The sequence below is a fragment of the Poromitra crassiceps genome (genome assembly GCF_964638095.1).
Source record: "Poromitra crassiceps genome assembly, chromosome: 8".
NCBI lineage: Eukaryota > Metazoa > Chordata > Actinopteri > Beryciformes > Melamphaidae > Poromitra > Poromitra crassiceps.
The window spans coordinates 22,659,719-22,682,218 of NC_139629.1; the positions used below are offsets into that span (position 1 = coordinate 22,659,719).

Genomic DNA, 22,500 nt, shown 5'->3' on the forward strand with positions numbered 1-22,500 from the left:
CTTGGGAGCTGCCCTGGAGAAGGCTCTGTCCCCGAAATTGCAGAGGTTGGACTTTGGGGTGGAGAGAAGGTTGGCTGAGGTGGACGTGAGGGACCGGAAGGGTTGGTAGGGCGAGAAGAGGTTGGTGAGATATGGGGGGTGCGGGGGTCAGTTAGTGAAGGGCTTTGTAAGTGATGACGAGGAGTTTGTAGTTGATCCGGTAGGAGACGGGAAGCCAGTGAAGTTCTTTTAAGACTGGGGTGAGAAGTTCTGGACCAGTTGGAGTCTGTGGATGAGGCTGGCGTTGATGCTGTGGAGGAGTGAGTTACAGTAGTCGAGAGGGGAGGAGATGAAGGCATGGATGCAAGGGGTGTGTGAGAGATCTTTTGCATTACGGAGGTGGAAGAAGGAGGATTTCATTTGGTGGATGTGGGGAAAGGGTGGGGTCAAGGGTAACACCACGGTTGCATGCCTGAGAAGATGGGGAAACAGTGGTGCCATCAATGATGAGTCAGTGTGGGGTTGTCGGTTTTCCTGAGGGTAGACTTGGAGCCATTAAAGAGGAGTTCTCTTTTGTCACTGTTGAGCTTGATAAAACTGTGTTGCATCCAGACTTTTATTGCAGACAGGCAGGAGTTGATGTGAGAGAGGGGTGGGTTGTGGGGAGATTTGGTGCAGCTCCTACCGCCAAATTCATTGTCCTCCCCCAAAACTGACCCTGCTACTACCCCAACCCTTCCTGCCTCCTCCCCCACCCCCCAGCCATCCTCTGTTCCTACCTGCCCCTCCCCCCCACTCCATTGCTCATTCCCCGCCTTTATCCCCCTGGATGCAGCCACCATCACCAAGCTCATCTCCGGCGCCAAAGCGTCCACCTGTGCCCTGGACCCGATGCCCACCTCCCTGGTCAAGTCCTGCCTACCCGCCCTCTGCCCCATAATCACTGCAATTGTCAACTCCTCCCTCACAACCGGCTCTGTTCCCCCTGCCCTCAAAATTGCCGCAGTCACACCAGTTTTGAAAAAGCAGGGCCTGGACCCCGACAACCTAAATAACTACCGGCCCATTTCCAACCTCCCCTTCCTCAGCAAGACTCTTGAACGAGCCGTGGCCTCTCAGCTTCAACCTTACATGCCACTCCACAACCTGTCTGATCCACTACAATCCGGTTTCCGGCCTAAACACAGCACAGAGACAGCTTTAGTCCGGGTCATAAATGACCTACTCCTGGCAAATGACGCTGGAAACATCACCATCCTCGTCCTCCTCGACCTCTCAGCAGCCTTTGACACCAACATCTCACGCCTCCCCGTCCCTCACTCTCTGACACCTCCGCCGAAACCCTGATTCACGCCTTTGTCACCACACGCCTGGACTACTGCAACGGAGTGTTGTTCGGGGTCCCCGCCAAGACCCTTGCCCGGCTGCAGTACGTGCAGAACTCCGCTGCCAGGATCCTCACACGGACCAAACCCTGGAACCACATCACCCCCACCCTGCAGCAACTCCACTGGCTTCCCATAAAACACCGTATCACATTCAAAATTATCCTCCTCACTTATAAATCCCTGCACGGTCTGGCCCCCTCATACCTATCTGACCTACTCCACCCATACACCCCCCTACGTAGTCTCCGTTCCTCCGACACTGGACTTCTCACCATCCACGGCACAAATAGATCCACCATTGGTGACAGAGCTTTTTCTGTTGCTGCACCTAAACTCTGGAACTCCCTCCCATTTCCCATCCGCGACTCTGGTTCTATAAACATCTTTAAAAGCAAACTCAAAACCCATCTTTTCCGTCTCGCTTTCCCTGCGCATAGCCTGGGCTCAGGATAGCTCTACTGCACCCTTTTAGCCCCTTTTCTTACTCCTTTTTCTGCCTATTATGTCTCTTTTAGTGTGTTTTGTTCTTACTGTACAGTGTCCTTGAGTCTGAGAAAGGCGCTTTTAAAATTGAATTTATTATTATTATTATTATTATTATATCGAGTGTCATCGGCGTAACAGTGGAAGTCCAGGCTGAAGTGGTGAGAGGGAGGATGTAGATGATGAAGAGGAGAGAGAGGGAGGATGTAGATGATGAAGAGGAGAGGGAGGATTTAGATGATGAAGAGGAGAGAGAGGGAGGATGTAGATGATGAAGAGGAGAGGGAGGATGTAGATGATGAAGAGGAGAGGGAGGATGTAGATGATGAAGAGGAGAGAGAGGGAGGATGTAGATGATGAAGAGGAGAGGGAGGATGTAGATGATGACGAGGAGAGGGAGGATGTAGGATCCGGTGTCGCCAGAGAGGTGAGGAGGTCGGTTGACGACTTTAAGGAGTGCCGTTTCTGTGCCGTGGAGTGGGCGGAGATCAGACTGGAGAGGTTCAAATAGCTTATTGGAGTGCAGGTTGGTTTGGAGTTGAGTGGTAATGAGGTGTTCCAGGGATTTGGAAAGGAAGGGGAGGTTGGAGATTGGCCGGTGGTGGTTGAGGCAGGATGGGGAGAGTGCTGTGAGACAGAGAGGAGTTGAAGAGGTTTGTGATGTAGTGGCAGAGGACAGGAAGGCGTGTCTTCAGCAGGGGGGTGGGTAGGGGGTCGAGGGAGCTGGTTGTGGGTTTGGATGAGCTGATGAGTTGGAGATGGTGGATGGGGCAACTGGAGTGAAGCGTGGAGAGGCGGCGATGGGGGGGAGGGGTAGGGAGGTCAAGAGGGATGGAGAGGAGAGGGGCCGGGATAGGAGCTGCTGGGTTATACAGAGGGGGCAGTGATTGGTTAATGGTGGTGATTTTGTGGGTGAACATTTTAAGAAACGAGTTGCAGAGATCAGGTGTGGCGGTGGAGAAGGCGGGGCTTGAGGAGGGTGTTTACGGTGGTGAAGAGGGTTTCAGGGTTATGGCTGGAGTCGTTGATGATGGCGGAGAAGTAGGCAGACTTGGCGGCGGTGAGGACATCTTTGTAAGCGGAGAGGTGGAGTTTGTAGGCTTCTCGGTGAACGGCGAGTCATGTTTTCTTGTCGTCGTTCAAGTTGGTGGCTGGTCTGTTTCATTGTGTGGTTGTCAGAGGGGAACCAGGGTGCAGATGTGGTGAAGGAGCCGGTTTTTGTTTTGAAAGGGGCCAGTGAGTCGAGAGGGGCAGTTGATGTGGAGTTGAGATGGGTTGACAAGATCATCAGGTGAGGTGGAGGCTGATTCCAGGGAGAGAGCGGTGGAGAGCAGGTCTGAGCGTTGGAGGGGATTGATTGAGTTTGTGTTGCGGATCATTTTTTCTCTGAGGAGTTGTGGACGTGAGGTTGAGTATGGAATAGTGAACTGGATGAGGTTATGATCTGACATGATCTGAAATGGGGATGGGTGGATGTTGAGTAGAGGGTAGGTTGACAGAGCAGACTAGATCGAGGATTTGGCCTTTTACAGAGAGAGTAACGTGCCGAGTGAGGTTGAAATGATCAATGTGTTTGTTAAAATGGTCGATCAGCAGGAGATGTGAGGAGAGAGATGAGGCTATTGTGATGAGTTCAGACAGTTCAGGAAAGATGGGTTTGGCCTTTAATGAGGAAGAGAGTCATGGAGCAGCAGGCTTTAAATGATAGATATTCTAAAGATGAGACTGTGGGGAGGCCGAGTTCTGTGATCCTGAAATTGTGATTGAATAAAACAGCCAGACCGCCTCCGCAGCGAGAGGGGCGGGTTCAGGACCGCCTCCGCGGCGAGAGGGGCGGGTTCAGGACCGCCTCTGCGGCAACAGGGGCGGGGTTTGCAGATGTAGTTAAAACCAGGTGGTGATGCTTGATTGAGGGAAAATAAATCGTCGGGTTGTTGCCAGGTTTAGGGTTAGCGTCGTGGTTAAAAGTCAAACACCAGACGTTGTGGGAGTTCTGCTGGACTACCCTGTGCGCCCCCTGCTGGTGCAGTACCTTCATACATGCGAACCAAAACATGACACTGACAGTGCCCTGGAGGCTCTATTACACGCTCTGCTGTGATACTGAGCTGACATTATTAACATACAGTATACTGTCGTATACTGTCTTTCATATGTATATTTCATATATACATATTTCATATAGCTTCATGTACTGTACTGTATGCGCATCTAAGTAAAAACAACGCAGTAAACATTTTGCAATTAAATAGATACCCGTCTGACTTTTTTTTTAACACATAATAATATCATATTGTGATAATTGTGTGCTTGTTTAAGTTGACATTGCACTTGGATGGTGTGAATACATGGAGACAGAGCAGAGAAAAGCAAATATGAAAGATGTTAATCAGCTGTCGTACTGTGTGTGTGTGTGTGTGTGTGTGTGTGTGTGTGTGTGTGTGTGTGAGAGAGAGAGAGAGACACTAGCTGGGTTTCCATCCAAATGTGTCGCAACTTTTAATCGAATTTTCAGAAAGTCTGCAAAAGAAAATGCGAAACAATGCACGTTTCCATCCACTGCTATTTTGCGAATTATAGAGCTGTCAATCAGCTTGTGTTTGAGGCTGTCTGAGCTGCTGATCAGCTGCTAGACCCGATATACAGCTCTATCAAACACATCTAACGTGATTCATTTAAAGTTTCTTGATGATCTACAAGTAGACAAAGGTACCATAACGCCATTTCTGGATTACCAGGTGCGACTCGGCAAGTATAAGGCTGGGTTCACACCGGCGACCCAAGCCTTGCCTATGCCCTGCCTTTACCCACGCTTTTAAATAGGCGTCCGTTTTAGTCAACGAGGCTGTGTACACCGGCCGCCTGAGCGTGAACCCTGCGTGTACCCACGCCTCGCCTGTGCCTTGCCGATTTTATCATTTAGGCATGAGTTCTATTTTCAAGCCGACTAGGCGCGTGCAGGCAGGCTTCTTCTGTCAAGCCATGAAAGAAAAACGCGACAATATCCGTGGGAAATGGCAAAGTCAACTGAATTTCATAATAAAATTGAGTTACTACAACAGTGTTGAGCAGAGAGAGAGAGAGAGAGAGATTGACGGGTGGCTATCACGTGGGGCTTTCTCCCTGTCTGCAAACAAATCTTCATGAGAGAATAGCGACCGAAGAAGCAAGATGGACAATGTTGTTGTGCCAGCACATATTCTTGTAAGATCACCTCTCTAAAATGTCCGACTATAGTCAGACCTGGTTATACATATCCAGCATCAATAGAACATAAAATATATCCGATTTATTTTACCTATGATAATTCGGGACCACACGTGGAAAAAATACAGTCGGGAGAGAGGAGAGGCGCTTGTGACTCGGCTCCAGGTTCAGCGTGCAAAGGCGTGCGGTGTGATCGCAAAAGTGTGTAATAGGTTCACGCCCAGCTCAAGGTCTACAGGCGTAGGCGTGGGTTGAGGCAAGGCAAGGCGTAGGTTCTCTGTGTGAACTAAGCGTAACGTTATAATCCACGGAGCAGATAGTAAGTGAATACAATTTTTTTCAATTCTAGAAGTGAGTCGCCTTAAAGTTAATATCCCAGTCTTCTTCTGTTTACCACGGCAGGTATTGTGCTGCGTATTTACCATGATTTACCGTGTGTAGCCCTATTGTGTGGAGGCTACACACGGCATGTCATGTTTTGCAGTGATCAAGGCAAACTGCGTGGTTTTTCAATGGAGAGACAACAGAATATCGCTTCATCTGTTTCCACCGCACGTATCACATTTTCCTTTTATCGATACACCCGACTTTTCCGCCTCCCTCAAGCGTGAAAACATTTTTGAGATATTTGGAGGTTTTTGCGAATTAGGCAGCGTTTCCACTCAGTTTTTTTATCCGCAAATTGAAATTTCGCATAAAAACAGGTGGATGGAAACCCGTCTACTGATAGAGAGATGTGAAGGGGTGTGAACCTGATATTATATATAGTCTTTAAAAAAGGTCAGAAAACACACAGGTGCATCATGGTGACAAGCTCCTCACCTCCTCACACTCGAAGTCATCAGAGGGAATGCACTTCTGTCCTCCTCCGTCCTGTAAAGCAAAGCATCAGAACCTCATCATCACTTCTCTCTATAGAGAATAGAATGGGGATTTCACTTAAATGCATAAAATAAGGTCTGTGGTCAACAAAGGTTTATGGGAACGCGAATTTGGGTTCAGCATGATAATCTTCACAAAGGTAAATCACTTTTATGACTTTTGGATTAGAAAACTCTTCAAAAGCCATAACAGTTATTCACGTTTGTGGAGAGCATCATGCTAAACCCAAATTTGCGTTCCCATAAACTTGTGTTAACCACAGACCTTATGCATTTAAGTGAAATCGCCTTTCTGAAACCTCATAGAGACACTGCAGAGCGCGTCATCATTCAGAAACCACGGCCAAAACGGGGGAAAACACAAACCCCCCCCCCCCCCCCCCCAATCCTGGCGTTCTCCTATGTCGCGTGCATGGCCCCGTGTTGCACACAAAGATCATATATACGGAAGATGAACACTCCAACTTACTTCCAGCCATTCACATCTTTCTTCTCGCCAATTCTCAATAGCTTCCTTGTTTTGCTCGGGAGTACAAAAAAACGTTTTTACATTTGTTGTGTGCGCAGCCCACCACACAGCAGCTTTTAGCTATGTTTAATTCAAGGAAAATGACGCTAATGTATGGGAGTGAATGGAGCGCTTTCCCCCGTGATGGGCGTGGCCTATTTCATGCAGTGTCTCTATAGACATTTCCACTGAAGAACCAAATGGCGGCGATTCCTGGATAAAGCCTACAAAAAGATGTCATCCCTGTGGTACTCTGTTTCAGCATGGCTTTGTCTTTCCCCTCTTTGTCTGCCCACTCACAATGAGGATCAGGGCTAATTCATTAAATGGCGCATATTTAATTGCAGGATACGGATATCAAACCAACCCTCCACTCAAAGACACACTTAGTATCTGGCAGTGATAAAGAAAAAGCAGTGTTTGAGTACGGCTTGAGTTTACTGTGATGATCTCCCAGGGAGGGAGGGGAATGGTTACGTAGCTTCCATCCTTCATTGAGCAGATATAGTGTGCCAACAACACTCTAAAGAGGCCTCGCAAATAACTCCTATTCTCTAGAGAATCTGGGAGATATCCAATCATAATACTTCTGGATTCTGTCCCTTTTCGTCCAGGGAGTGCTTTCCCAGTTTAGCTGATAATACTACCAAGTAATATCAGCGTAAACAAACACACACACACACACACACACACACACACACACACACACACACACACACACACACACACACACACATATATACACACACACACACACACACACACACACACACACACACACATACACACTCACATACATACACACACACACACACACACACACACACACACATACACATACACACACACACACACACACACACACACACACAGACTCTCTCTGTCTATATTGGTCACAGACACCGACAAACGCTGTGACATTTATTTATCCGCGTTTGACCCATCCTGGCTCGTCATGGTCAGGTCAGGAGCGATGGGCAGCTGCAGTGAAGCGCCCAGGGACCAACTTCTTCCAACCGCGCTGGTCAGATGACCATCTCTTGCCCCCCCCCCCCCAATATTTTATTTTCAATTTTTCAAAACAATGCATAGAGAACTAGGATTGAAATGTTTAAATTTTTGAGGAACATTAAACTGCATGCTTTCTTTGATAAGGGAGCCCCCCACTCAATGTCCTTGTTTAAATCCTTCACAGACTATCCCTATATCCACGCCTGAACCAGGCCTGAGGGCTAAAAGTACTTTTGTTCCGCCTGCCCTGAACCCCTCCGTGGCCACTTTTTGCAAGTGTACTTTTTGTACACTTGTACAAGAATAAAATGAGACTCTATTCTAATATAGAATTGCAAGAAAAGAAAGCATTACGTGCACTTTCAATTGACTCGACTATTGTTATAAAGCATGCCGACAAAGGGGGCGCTGTTGTCATCCAGAATAAAGAAGCCTACACAACAGAGATCTTGAGACAACTTGGTAATACTGATTTTTATACTCCCCTAATGGGTGACCCCACACTTAAATTTTTTCAGAATGTTGAGCAATTTCTTAGTACAGCCCTTTCTAATTCTCTTATCAGCCAGAATGAATTCAAATTCATGTTACAGAAGCACCCTGTGCGACCTGTGTTTTATACTTTGCCTAAAATCCATAAGAGCTGTGTTGAGCCAGTGCCTGGTAGGCCTATTGTGGCTGGCACACAGTCTCTTACTGAGCCTATTTCTCAATATCTTGACAGACACATTAAAGTGTTGGTATCTGATCTTCCTTCTTATTTAAAAGACACCACTGACTTTTTGAATAAGTTAGGTGCTGTACAGCTCACTGATGAGAATGTATTTTTATGTACCATGGATGTCAACAGTCTCTACACTAATGTTCCTCATGTGGAGGGCTTGCAAGCTCTAACACATTTTTTGAATAGAAGACCGACGCTTCAGCCCCCGACTGACTTTTTGGTTGATTTATCAAGCTTGATCCTTAATAGCAATTATTTTAAATTTGAGAATGCTTACTACCTTCAATGTCAGGGGGTTTCTATGGGTAGTCCATGCTCCCCTAATTATGCAAACCTCTTTATGGGAAAGACTTTGTTTATAATAACAACCCCTTCTCCATTTTTTTGAAGTGTTGGTTCAGATATATTGATGATATATTTTTTCTGTTCTCTGGGACACACTCTCAACTAGAGGAGTTCAATATTCATATTAATTCCAGACTACCATCTATTAAATTCTCACTAGAATACAGTGAAGACACTGTCTCCTTTCTTGATGTTTCTGTAAACAAATCTGAACAACTACTGACAAAGGTGTATAGAAAGCAGACAGACAGGAATAGTTTTTTGGACTACTCTAGTTATCATCCCCCCAGCCTCAAAAGAGGTTTGCCATACAGTCAACTTTTGAGGATCAGGAGGATTTGCAGTTCTGACCACATGTTTGAAGAGCAGGCTGCTGAACTATGTACAAGGTTTAGGGCAAAAGGTTTTAACAACACAATCTTTGAGAACCGCCTACAGAGAGTTAGGGGGTTGAAACGTGAGGACATGTTGGTCCCGAAGTCCGCCCCTGCCCGAGGGTCTAGAATAGTGTGTGCCGCTACTTTTTCACCTGCTTCTCAGGAAATAAACTTTTTTATTTTAAGTCACTGGAACATTTTGCAAAGTGACCCCCAAGTGGGCCATTTATTTGGTGAGCCGCCCTTGTTTGCTCAAAAACGGGCTAGAAATGTCCGAGATATGGTCGTCAGAGCTGACTGTTACACAAGCCCCCCTGGCCCCTCCCATTTTTTGTCTGATGTACAGAATGGTAATTGTCCTTGTTTTAACTGTATTCAATGTACCGTAAATTCCGGACTATAAGCCGCACCTTTTTTCCCGTTTTTTGGCCTTTTTTGGCCCCTGCGGCTTATATAACGGTGCGGCTTATCTATGGATTTTTTCCAAAAAAAAAAAAATCTCTCTTTTTTAGCACTCTTTCTAACTATAAATCCACTTCTGTTTTAATTTCCTCTCTTGCCCTCTTTTCACCACACTGTATGACACTGTATGACACTGTGTGCACTGTAAAAAACAACACAGGTGGTGTTGTGTTATGTTGTTTTGTTGAAATGTTAATAAATGGGAGCTTCCTCAAACAGCCATCTCTTTCCCGACAATCCCCTCTGTGCATGAACCCTTACATATGGTAATTAAACATTAAAACACAATAAAAAAAAAAAAAAAAAAACATTAAAACACCCGCGGCTTATAGTCCGGTGCGGCTTATATATGTAAAAAATAGTCAACTTTGCAGGTGCGGCTTATACACCGGTGCGGCTTATAGTCCGGAATTTACGGTAATGCTATGATCAGAGGAGAGACATTCTTCCATCCTCACTCTGGAAGAAAGTACTCGATTAAGAGTAGGATTTCGTGTAAAACTAAATTTGTTGTGTATCTATTGAAGTGTCCATGTGGGCTAGTATACATTGGAAAAACTATCAGAGAGTTGAAAACTCGTATTTCAGAACACAAGAGTAGCATTAGAAACAGAGATGTAAAGTCCTCTGTCGCCAGGCCTTTTAATGAGTTTGGTCACGACGTGTGTTCCCTCAGGTTCCAGGGTATAGAACATGTCAGTCCACTAAAGAGGGGGGGTGACAGAGACAAGGCCCTGTTACAAAGAGAGGCGTTTTGGATACATACCTTACAGACAGAACACCCCAAGGGCTTGAATGAAGAACTTTTGCTAGGTTGTTTCCTTTAGGGAATGCATTGGGTGGATGTGTTGTGGGTTCACACATGATCCTCTTGCACTGTAATGCAGTGTGGGAGCGTCATGTGTGGACCTGCAGTATCTCTATCCAATGCATTCACTTGTATGCACTTTATTATGTATTTTTCTAATTCTATTTTAATATTTTCTTACTGATTTTTGTTATTAAAATATGTTGACTTTCTATCTGTGCTTATATAACACAAGTGTGGCCATCCAGCCTCATTCTTTTCGTATGCAAAACATTGATGCATTCCTGCTGTGTAATATATACAGACTTATCTATACAAGTGTACTGTTTAAATTGTACCTTATCCGTTTGTCGATATTCTCTGATGCTTTTGATATTGTGTTCTTTGATATTTTATGGTGTGAGATATTTCCAGTACTTGATAATGTAATTGATTGTACTTCCGGTTTGACACTATTTATACGTCATGTCCGTCTACTGTCAGCACAATGCTGAGGAAGGCTTACGCCGAAACGTCCATTGTCACTGCTGCTTGAAGGTATTAAAAAACCCCAAAAGGATTTATTTTGAGTGCTGGCTTTTTTGTCCTTCTGTTTATTGTTTGTGCCTTGCACCGTAGCTTTTGAAACTTTTGAGAGTGCTCACCAGTCGTGACTTTCAGTCACTGACTCTTTGGACAATCAAAACAATGCATAGACACGACAAACGAACACGCTCAGACACAGGAAAAGAAAAGAAAAATAAACGTACATATTATCGACATTCAATATTACAGCGTGATTACCAGCCACATAACGTGCTTATGTGCTTATGAGAGATATTGTGCCTGGGATCCCACGCAAGGGGTCCATGAGAAACCAGGCAGGCGAGTCACCCGTCACCCCTAACCGAGGTAGGCTAGAAACGGCTCCCAAATGGTTGAAAACTTTCCAAGTGAATTTGTCCTCAGGAACCGAAGTCTCTCCATCCGTATAACAGAGGTTGTGTCCGTCAACCACAGTTGGAAAGAAGGTGAAGAGGAGGACTTCCATTCCTTCAAAATGATTTTTTTTTTAGTGGGGGTCCATATTGATGTTATATGGAGGAAACCCCAGGGGAGCACGGGGAGAACATGTACACTCCACACAGAAGGGCCCACCTGGTCATCAGGCACTGAAGGCATGGGGAGACATACCCCCAGTGCCAACAGCGTACCAGGTGGGAATCAAACTCAGGACCTTCTTGCTGTGAGGCGAGTGTGCAACGCGAGAGTGCTACCACTGCGCCACCGTGTCATAGGTCTATGAACTCAACCAGTATTCTAGAAGGAATATTGAGCTTGGATATTTCCACACATAACAAGACACAGGGTCATATTTGATCAAATAAAATGGATCTGGGATTAGTACAATATATGTCCTCCCAATACAAAAGTCAGAGTATGCATCAGAAATGGTTCATATTCTCACACACACACACACACACACACACACACGCACGCACACACAAACAAACACACACACACACAAAATATCTCTCGCTTTCCATTTATCTCCGTGTTCCATCATCCTCTTTGTCAGCGCTTCATTAGCATATCTCCTCCCATTGCCTGGGTGGGAGAGCCAATCAGATCGTATCGCTCGACACTCTTTTCATAGACGGGAAATGATCGAGAGTGGAAAATGGAGTCTGTAAACACATGACCATTTTCTCTGAAACATACATGCGTGTCGTGTGCACGGGCGCGCATAGCTGTGCATGTGGAATACACACGTGTATAACGCCAGCATATACGTGCACGCACGTACAGACGCACATACATGCATTGAAAAGAGCAAGGCTGTTGTACTGATCATTACGCCATGTGGATGGATCATTGTCATATTGACTGTTACTGCACTAACCTCTTATGACACTGTACGCTTCCACAGGGTCTATTTCCTGTAAATTGACTGCTCAGCACAGCTTACAGAGAAATGATAGCCACATGCAGGGGCTTTGGGGAAACGATATGATTGAGAAAACTGTACAGTACAATGCTGTGTGCTGCAAATAGGACACTGCTGCACCACAACATCACTATGCCTTTCTCCATCTCTCACTCTTTATCAGCTCTCTCTCATTTCTCCACTTCTGTCTGTCTGTCTGTCTGTCTCTGTCTGTCTGTCTGTCTGTCTGTCTGTCTGTCATCCATTACACAAATTAAAAAAATGTGCCCCCCTGCCTGCAGTACCTCTGTGGACCCCCTGTTGAAGACCACTGTATTAGACCAAACATTAACGACGAGGCTGCTTATATTGCTGGTAAAAGAAAAGGGATGAGGTTGGTTAGAATAATTATTACTAAGAGATATTTTCAAAACATCTCTTTGTCACCGTCCCTGCAGCTATATGCTGGCACGTCGTGAGCAGTCAGAGGCCAGCGGTGTTTCTCACCCCAAGCAGGATTTGAATTTCCTTTGGTTGCTTGAGAGGGAAACATTTTCAAAATAACCGTCCATTTTGCAATTTGTTATCGACAATCGGTGTAACACGATAGTGAGAGCGAATATTGAAAGCTTTTGCATTCGCTGTTCTAAAAATGCTCCAGTGCCCAGACAGACAGGCCGCTGATGGATGTTCTGTTTCCAGCAGGAACAACAGTTTGTTTACAATCAATAGATAAACAGACTGGGTGGTCAGTGCAGTGTGAAAACACCACAGCACTGACCGCTTTGCACCACAGATCCAGATGAAATACATATAAATATACATATACATATACATATAAATATAAATAAATATATATATATATATATATATATATATATATATATATATATATATATATATATATACTGTATATATATATATATATATATATATATATATATATATATATATATACTGTATATATATATATATATACACACACATACAGTTTATGTGTATGTGTATATATATATATATATATATATTAGGGCTGTCAGCGTTAACGCGTTAATCGCGCGTTAACGCGCGCCGATCATAACGCGTTATTTTGAATTAATCGCGTTAATCGCATGCCGCTATTTTGTCCCTTCGTCGCCCCGTACTTGTAGTCAAGCCGTTCGGTTTCCTGTCTCCTGTTTGTGCAGGCAGGCATGGAAGAGAACGACAGCAATACGCTTTTAAATGGATCGTTTTACTTCCCAAATGGCACAGTGGATAAGTCAAGAGCCGTAGTTTGCACCTTGTGTAAAACGGAATTAAAATATCACCGAAGTACATTGAGTTTGAGGCGAGCGATCACCTGAAAGTAGCTAGCAGCCAGCTAGCTAGCGCGAGACTCCTCACTCATTATTTCTTCAGAGTCTCGGATGCGCGGGTCCTCTAACCACTGGGAGGTCGGCTCTAATGGCTTCACGCGATATACACGTTACCAATACACAGTTTCCAATACCGAGCCATTATTCACATGGAAGTGCCAAAGTTTTTAGCTCAGATACAGCCTTCTTCGGCTGTGTCATTTTGGGTTTCGACTGCTCCACAGCGCCGCCGCCGGAAGTATCGGTTCTGGAGTGTTTACAATTATTGTGCATTTATTTTCTATTCAAGATGCATTTTGTGACCTCCTGTCTACATTGCACTTCTATTGAATTGAAAATAAATCTAAAATTCAAGATCACAAAGTACATTTATTTGCATTAATTTGATTCCCAATCACGACACACTGGTAATAATTATTCATATCTAATTAAAAATGCTTTGCAATGCAAAATAATAGCATTTTAAACATGCGATACAAAGACGCGATTAATCGCGATTAATTATAATTAATCGCACGATTAATCGCGATTAAGAAAATTAATCGTTTGACAGCCCTAATATATATATATATACTGTATATATACTGTATATATATATATATATACACACACATACAGTTTATGTGTATGTGTATATATATATATATATATATATATATATATATATATATATATATACATACATACATACATACATACATACTGTACATACATACTGTATGGGTATATAGAGAGAGACACAGAGAGAGAGGATTACCACTTTAAATTGAGGCACATACATTTTGCTTACACTGTGGAGTTTTCCAATTAAATTGTCCACTTTTATGGAATAGTTGACTATAAGTTCTATAAAAATCTGCATATAGGGTTTCCACTGAGAATTTGTCCAATGTAATGAAGCTGTGCTCTCTGGCTTACTCTCTGTACTCTGTCTTTTTTTTTTTTATCCTTCCCTCATTATATTTCTCATACACCAGACTTACATGAATTATCAATAGTCTCTCCGCACACCCAGGTCGAAGACAGATGTTTGAAGTGTGCTTTAGTCTGACGAGCTACTCACTCTGCATCTCCCTGGATAAGAGTCTATATAGCGTGTGGACTATCGAGCAATTGGGCAAGAGATCTCCTTTTCCAGTCAAATAACATATCGGTGCATTCAATAATCCATACTCTAAACCTCTTACATAAAGGATAGCCATTTCTAATTTCCCTTAACCCCCACCCTCACACCCCTTCCCTGTCCACAATGGATGCTCCTCCCCTTTCCCAGAATGCTGACAGCATCAAGCTGATGTGTGTGGAGGTTAAGGAGTGAGATGCACTTGGGCATCTGGGTAGTGCAGTGGTAGATTCCCTGCCTCCCAACATGAGGGTCGCAGGTTTGAGCCCCTGTGTTACCTCCAGCTTGGGCAGGCATCCATACAGGCACAATTGGCCGTGTCTGTGTGGGTGGGAAGCTGGATTAAGGGCATGGGTCCTTGTCGCTGCACTAGCACCTCCTCTGGTCAGTCTGGGTGTCTGTTTCTGGGGGAGGGGAACTGGGAGGAATAGCATGATCCTCACACGTGCTACGTCCTGCTGGTGAAAGTCCTCGCTGTCAGGTGAAAATAAGCTGTTCTCGACTGCACATGTATCGGGGGAAGCATGGGCTAGTCTACAACTCTCCCCTGATCGCCAGAGGGGTTGGAGCGATGACCGGTACAGCAGTTATATGCTGATCTGCATATACTGTCTGCCTGTTAGTGTGTCTGATACACTCATATCTGCTCATGCTGATCTGCATATACACTACTACTGTCTGCCTGTTAGTCTGTCTGATACACTCAGATCTGCTCATGCTGATCTGCATATACACTACTACTGTCTGCCTGTTAGTCTGTCTGATACACTCATATCTGCTCATGCTGATCTGCATATACACTACTACTGTCTGCCTGTTAGTCTGTCTGATACACTCATATCTGCTCATGCTGATCTGCATATACACTACTACTGTCTGCCTGTTAGTCTGTCTGATACACTCATATCTGCTCATGCTGATCTGCATATACACTACTACTGTCTGCCTGTTAGTCTGTCTTTCTCCCCTTGTTTAGCTGCTGAAAGTTCTTGACATGTGTGTCATGCAGGTAGAAAACACACATATTGTATCCTACATACAAAGCTCACCTGCAGGTTGGCACAGGTAGAAAACACACATATCCTACATACAAAGCTCACGTGCAGGTTGGCACAGGTAGAAAACACATATCCTACATACAAAGCTCACCTGCAGGTAAACACACATATCCTACATACAAAGCTCACCTGCAGGTTGGCACAGGTAGAAAACACACATATCCTACATACAAAGCTCACCTGCAGGTAAACACACATATCCTACATACAAAGCTCACCTGCAGGTAAACACACATATCCTACATACAAACCTCACCTGCAGGTAAACACACATATCCTACATACAAAGCTCACCTGCAGGTAAACACACATATCCTACATACAAAGCTCACCTGCAGGTAAACACACATACCTACATACAAAGCTCACCTGCAGGTAAACACACATATCCTACATACAAAGCTCACCTGCAGGTAAACACACATATCCTACATACAAAGCTCACCTGCAGGTAAACACACATATCCTACATACAAAGCTCACCTGCAGGTAAACACACATATCCTACATACAAAGCTCACCTGCAGGTAAACCCACACATCCTACATACAAAGCTCACCTGCAGGTAAACACACATATCCTACATACAAAGCTCACCTGCAGGTTGGCACAGGTAGAAAAGACGCATGCACTGTCCATGGGCTTGATGGCGTTGCCATGTAGAGAAGGGGCGGGCTTTGAGATGATTGACGGCTGGGCGGGGGGGAAGATGGTGGCCAGTGGCTCGGTTACAGGCAGAGTCCCTCCTTCTGAGCCGTATCCAAACGCCTGGATGGCATTTTCTGTGGCAAGAGCAAGACATGGGGGAATGGATATTACAGTAGGTTATATCAGAGCAATTGAGAGAGAGAGAGAGAGAGAGAGAGAGAGAGAGAGAGAGAGAGAGAGAGAGAGAGAGAGAGAGAGAGAGAGAGAGAGAGAGAGAGAGTGGCGTCAGCGGAGGACCAAAATGCGTGACTAATTAGCCAATGAACAGCCAGGAAGGGGTCTCGCGCTACTTTTGAATGCTAAAATAAAGCTGATAATGTACAATTTGATTTAAAAAAAAATCAAAGTACACAAACACAAACTGTCCATTTTGCTGCAACTCAACAGTGCTGCTTAATCCAGAACATTACTTCCTGGAACTCTTGAGAGTAAAAAAACTGGTCCATTGGAGTGAATGGAGATGTCGCGACTCTTCTATATATACGGCTCTGGGTTATATCATTGTTAGGTCCCATCATTTACACCTGCCATTACAAAGCCTCTCATATCGACACATTGGGTCTAGATTTGATGTAGCTATTATTAGATTTACCTCCGCCAGTTGGCCGGGAGGTTGTTTTCACCCCCATTTGTGAGCAGGATATCTTTAAAAAAGTCATCAACGCATTTGTACGAAACTTGGCAGGAAAGCAGGTCATGGATTAACTTTCCACGCCCACTGGCCAAAAGGGGGCGTGGTAATGGCCGTGTTCAATTGAGAGCCAAGGTGGAACGTACGTCACTTCCTGCTTCAGCACTGTACCACAGATTTTCATCCGCCATTTATTTTCCCATCGACATTTCATAAAATGCTTATAAAAAGAGTTTTACTGGTTCAAACCAAACAATATATTTAGAAACGGGAGAGATCACATAACATTTCACTCAAGAAATGCGGGTTTGAAGAAAATATTTTTGTTTTTTTTGTGTTTTGTGTTGTGATGTTTTTTTAAGTTTCGGCCCGAGTGAAATGCTCTATGGTATCTCCCGATTATAGTGTTAGCTGAACGTTTGGTTTGAACCAGTAAAACTATTTTTATAAGCATTTTATGAAATGTCTATGGGAAAATGAATGGCGGATGAAAATCTCTGGTACAGTGCTGAAGCAGGAAGTAGGCGATCACTTTGCCTCTCTATCGCAAAAGGCACCTACTGTATGTTCCAAACGGATTCACGTACCACCACCACACTTCCTTTATGAAAATGCATCCCTGCAAACTTAATGAAGTCAGCTTTCTCTTTCCCTCAGACTGTCATGCCCATCACGCATTTGCCTTTACATTTGCTATTTACATCATTAAAAATGGCAGTAAATGCCTCATCTTGCTTGTTCCCTCTTCACCAGTATCATGACAGTGTAGCCGTTAAGGTCCGACATCTGGGACCTCCTCAACTGCTAAACAGTGCTGCATTCACAGGTGATTTTGGCAGAATATCAAATCTGGAAACGATAAACAAACATGAACGCGCTGCATCTTACAAGCGAACAATTAACTTAATTGTGTTGTTTTGTCTAGTTTTGATGTTAACTGACACAAATCTCAACTTATCCGCCATGTTGACAAAGTTAAAGGTTAGCATACCGTCATAAGTCCAAACTCAAGTAACACTATTTTCTTTAGCTTTTCCGACTTCATCATCCAACTTTCAATAGCATTCATAATGTGAATTTTCCAAGTAGGAAATTAATTCTTCTAATTAAGTATATCCCATGGTTACTATCCAAGATGCATGCCGACTGGTTCTAATGTGCTTCCTGGTTGGATCTGTGTGAAAAAGTACATTTCCATATTCATAGTTGCTATACTGTACACTACAGTATATACTGTAGTGTACAGTATATACTGTAGTGTACAGTATATACTGTACACTACAGTATATACTGTACACTACAGTATATACTGTACACTACAGTATATGGAGTGAATACTCATTGCATGCTATTAATGTGACCAAAATAGACAAAAAAGGACAAAAGTTGATCTGATCTCAGCCCAGTCGCCAGAATAAAATGTCGGCATTAACAGTGTACATTTCTAGGAATCCACGGAAATATAATAAACTAGGCTCGCCGGCTGCACGGGCCCGCATACGCTCAGCCGCTGCATGGCCTTGCCTGCCCTATTGGCATTGCTCAACTTCGCATCCCTGATGACATCACTCAGTGATTACATCACAATTGCTCGAGTGACCATCACTGATCACATCATGGAGTGCTCGAGTGACATCACTCAGCGCACATGCATACAATTGCTCCACTTCGCGTCACTGATGACATCAGTGAGTGAGCAGTGAGTGAGAGAAAAGTAGAGTCGGCGCATAGACTTCACTTCCAGTTTATTTGTAGAAGATTTACACATTTGGCCATGGCGACCTTCATCACTCCCTGATTAGCTTAGCATGCTGCTTGGCTAATGTAAAGAGCAGAGCCATCAGCGCCAAACATAACTGTATTTCTATTTGTTGCAATAAATGGTTTAATCTATGACGACAGTGTTCCTGTCTGACTGAAATTACATTTCCGTGGATTCCAGAAACGTACCAATGCAGACATTTGATCCTGGCGATTGGGTTGCTTATTTCACCACCTTGAATGATGGGATGTAGGATGCGTCTTGAAAGTTGGTTTGCACAGATTTGAATATTCATACACACAGTGTTTGTTTGAGTGATGCAGTGGAGAGGTGATATTGCAGCTGGGTCAGCTTAGTGTTATTTAAAGAGAACACCTTGGGATCTTCTACACATAGACGTGACCTACCTTTCATGCTCTCTCTCCTCCCTCTATCTTCTCTCCTCAATTCTCTCTTTTTCCCCCCCACACAAACAATGCCGTACACCAGCTACACTACTTAAGTTAAGTTAAGTTATCCTTTATTTATCCCCCATGGGGAAATTCATCCTCTGCATTTGACCCATCCTCTACTAGGAACCTTCCTAGAACTAGGAGCAGTGGGCAGCCACTGTGCAGCGCCCGGGGACCAACTCCAGTTATTTTGCCAGTACCTTGGTCAGGGGCACTGACAGGAGTATTAACCCTAACATACATGTCTTTCTTTGATGGTGGGAGGAAACCGGAGCACCCGGAGAAAACCCACACGGACACGGGGAGAACATGCAAATCCTGGCGTTCTCCTATGTCGCGTGCATGCTATGGTGTTGCACAAAAAGATCGTATATACGGAAGATGAACACTCCAACTTACTTCCTTGACAGCAACATCCACATTTTTCTTCTCGCCAATTATTAATGGCTTCCTTGTTTTCCTCGGGAGTACAAAAAAACTTTAACTGGCGATTTTTTACATTTGTTGTCTGTGCAGCCCCACCACACAACAGCTTTTAGCTATGTTTAATTCAAGGAAAATGACACTGGTGTGTGGAAATGAACGGAACTTTTCCCATGTGATGGGCGTGGCCTATTTCATGCAGTGTTTCTATGGGCATTGTGATGTACGTATCTTTTATACTATTTTCGGACCTTCATTGACTACATGAAATCCCTAACCTCTAATCTAGCCTCATACGCCACATACCTAACCAAAACCTAACCAAAACCTAAACCTAGAGGAGGATGTATTTCCTGCGGCAGCTGAAGAAATTCAAAGTAACCAATGGTGCTCTTCTACACCTCCACCGCCGAGTCCATCCTCACCTCCTCCATCACCGTCTGGTATCCTGCTGCTGCCCTCAAGGACATCTCCAGGCTGTAGCGCATCATCCGCTGTGCTGAAAAGATGATCAGATGCAGCCTGCCCCTTCAGGACCTGTACACCGTCAGGACGCTGAAGCGGCCTCGGAAAATGATGGCCGACCCCTCCCACCCAGGCCACAAACTCTTTGAGGCACTCACCGTTGGCAGGAGGAGGAGACTGAGGTCTGGCACAACTAGAACCTCTCATCACAAGGACAGGTTCTTCCCGGCTGCCATCCGCCTCTTCAACGAGGCCCGAAAGCCCCACGAATAAGGACTTTATCACCCCCGGGTGCCTCCTACCCCCCTCCTGCGCAACCCCCCCCCCCCCCCCCATTACATGTCACTTTGAAGGACTGCACTTTAAATGTGTGTGATTGTTTTCTATACAGCTATTGATGTGACCGCACCACTGCATACTGCACTAAGACAAATTCCTTGTCTGTAACCTGATTCCTTACTGTGGCTATGAAAGTGAATCTAACCTTAGGCTAACCTAATGAACCCTAAACCCAAACCCTACCCCAAAACTAGCCCCTGAAAGAGGATGATTTCCCTCCTCCTCCTCCTCCCATCATTCGGTCTCCTCTCCCGGGTCCTCATCAGTACTGATCACACTCACTGAGGCAGGTGTTGTGTGTTGGTACTGATCACACTCACTGAGGCAGGTGTTGTGTGTTGGTACTGATCACACTCACTGATGCAGGTGTTGTGTGTTGGTACTGATCACACTCACTGATGCAGGTGTTGTGTGTTGGTACTGATCACACTCACTGAGGCAGGTGTTGTGTGTTGGTACTGATCACACTCACTGATGCAGGTGTTGTGTGTTGGTACTGATCACACTCACTGAGGCAGGTGTTGTGTGTTGGTACTGATCACACTCACTGAGGTAGGTGTTGTGTGTTGGTACTGATCACACTCACTGATGCAGGTGTTGTGTGTTGGTACTGATCACACTCACTGAGGCAGGTGTTGTGTGTTGGTACTGATCACACTCACTGAGGCAGGTGTTGTGTGTTGGTACTGATCACACTCACTGATGCAGGTGTTGTGTGTGTTGGTACTGATCACACTCACTGAGGCAGGTGTTGTGTGTTGGTACTGATCACACTCACTGAGGCAGGTGTTGTGTGTGTTGGTACTGATCACACTCACTGAGGCAGGTGTTGTGTGTTGGTACTGATCACACTCACTGATGCAGGTGTTGTGTGTGTTGGTACTGATCACACTCACTGAGGCAGGTGTTGTGTGTTGGTACTGATCACACTCACTGATGCAGGTGTTGTGTGTTGGTACTGATCACACTCACTGAGGCAGGTGTTGTGTGTGAAGTCCCGGTGCAAGGCGTCACACTCGTGCTCCTGGTTGCCGGTGGCCCTGCAGGAGCACCACAGGCTGATGGTGATGTTGGAAGGGCTGCTGTCACTGTAGTTGGGCGTCACATCCGAGCCTGAGCCGGAGGAGAGAGCAGGAAGGAGTGATGAGAATTCAGATTCAGATTGAAAGAAGACGTTTTTCCAGCACATTGTCAAATTGAAGCACGGGGATGATTTATAGAGGAATGGCGAGCGACCTGCAATCTGTCGAATCAACTGGTAATTTGCATTTTACATTTTGACCCAAATACATTTTATTACTACATTGATAGGCGTTTTTCACAGCAGCCATTTTGTGTCGTAAAGGCAGGAAGTAACACAGGTGCAACAAAACATTAATGAGGGTTTCCAACTTCCATTTTCCAATGCCCTCATTGATGTTTTGCTTGTGTTACTTCCTGCCCTTGAGGCACAAAATGGCTGCTGTGGAAAAAAAGGCCCCATTTGATGAAGACGCCCAAATAATGTTTCTTACCAATGAGGCCAACATAGGCCATGAGGCAGCCGTGGTAGTTGTCATGTGGGCAGCTGGTGACAGTATGAGACGTCACCTGGCAATTCATGTGGAAATCAGCCAGCCGAGACCTACGGCAAATTCACAGAATAACAATCTATGTGTCAGCATCGGATCAAACACGTTTCACTGCGAGAGGCACATCATGCATATATTAATGCATGAGAAGCTGTCACAACCAATATGATATAGCAGCTTCTTAGCTTAATCTGCTGTCTGCTCCAATTGTGTTTCATCACTATCCTGGTGACGCTCTTTCTTCATGTCTTTTAGAAACTCTCTGCCACTTGATTAAAGGCACACTATGCAGGAATTGTGAGTTGCTGTTTGTAAAGGGAGGAGGCGACTGCATTTTTGAGTGGTGCAGCCACTTCTATAAGTGACATGTGTGTCCATCCATCCGTTTTTGCCGAGATTTGAGCAGTTCACCGAGATGCAGCACACCGAGAGGTGAGCACGAGATTTAGTCTAGGCCCCTCCCCTCCACCTCTACAAGCCCCTCCCCTCCGCCTCTACAAGGAAGCACGAGATTTAGTCTAGGCCCCTCCC

General features: G+C 44.9%; 1 protein-coding gene across 1 annotated transcript in view; it reads right to left on the reverse strand.

The window, feature by feature from the left end:
• The window catches only part of gfra2b (GDNF family receptor alpha 2b), a gene marked incomplete at both ends in the record, with an annotated part of 180,497 nt that overhangs the window by 9,976 nt on the left and 148,021 nt on the right, over nt 1-22,500 (reverse strand). The window contains 4 exons of the mRNA XM_083641113.1: nt 5,880-5,930; nt 16,216-16,400; nt 21,371-21,511; nt 21,913-22,022. Of these exons, the coding sequence (XP_083497239.1) occupies nt 5,880-5,930; nt 16,216-16,400; nt 21,371-21,511; nt 21,913-22,022 (487 nt within the window). The remainder of the gene's footprint in view (nt 1-5,879; nt 5,931-16,215; nt 16,401-21,370; nt 21,512-21,912; nt 22,023-22,500) is intronic.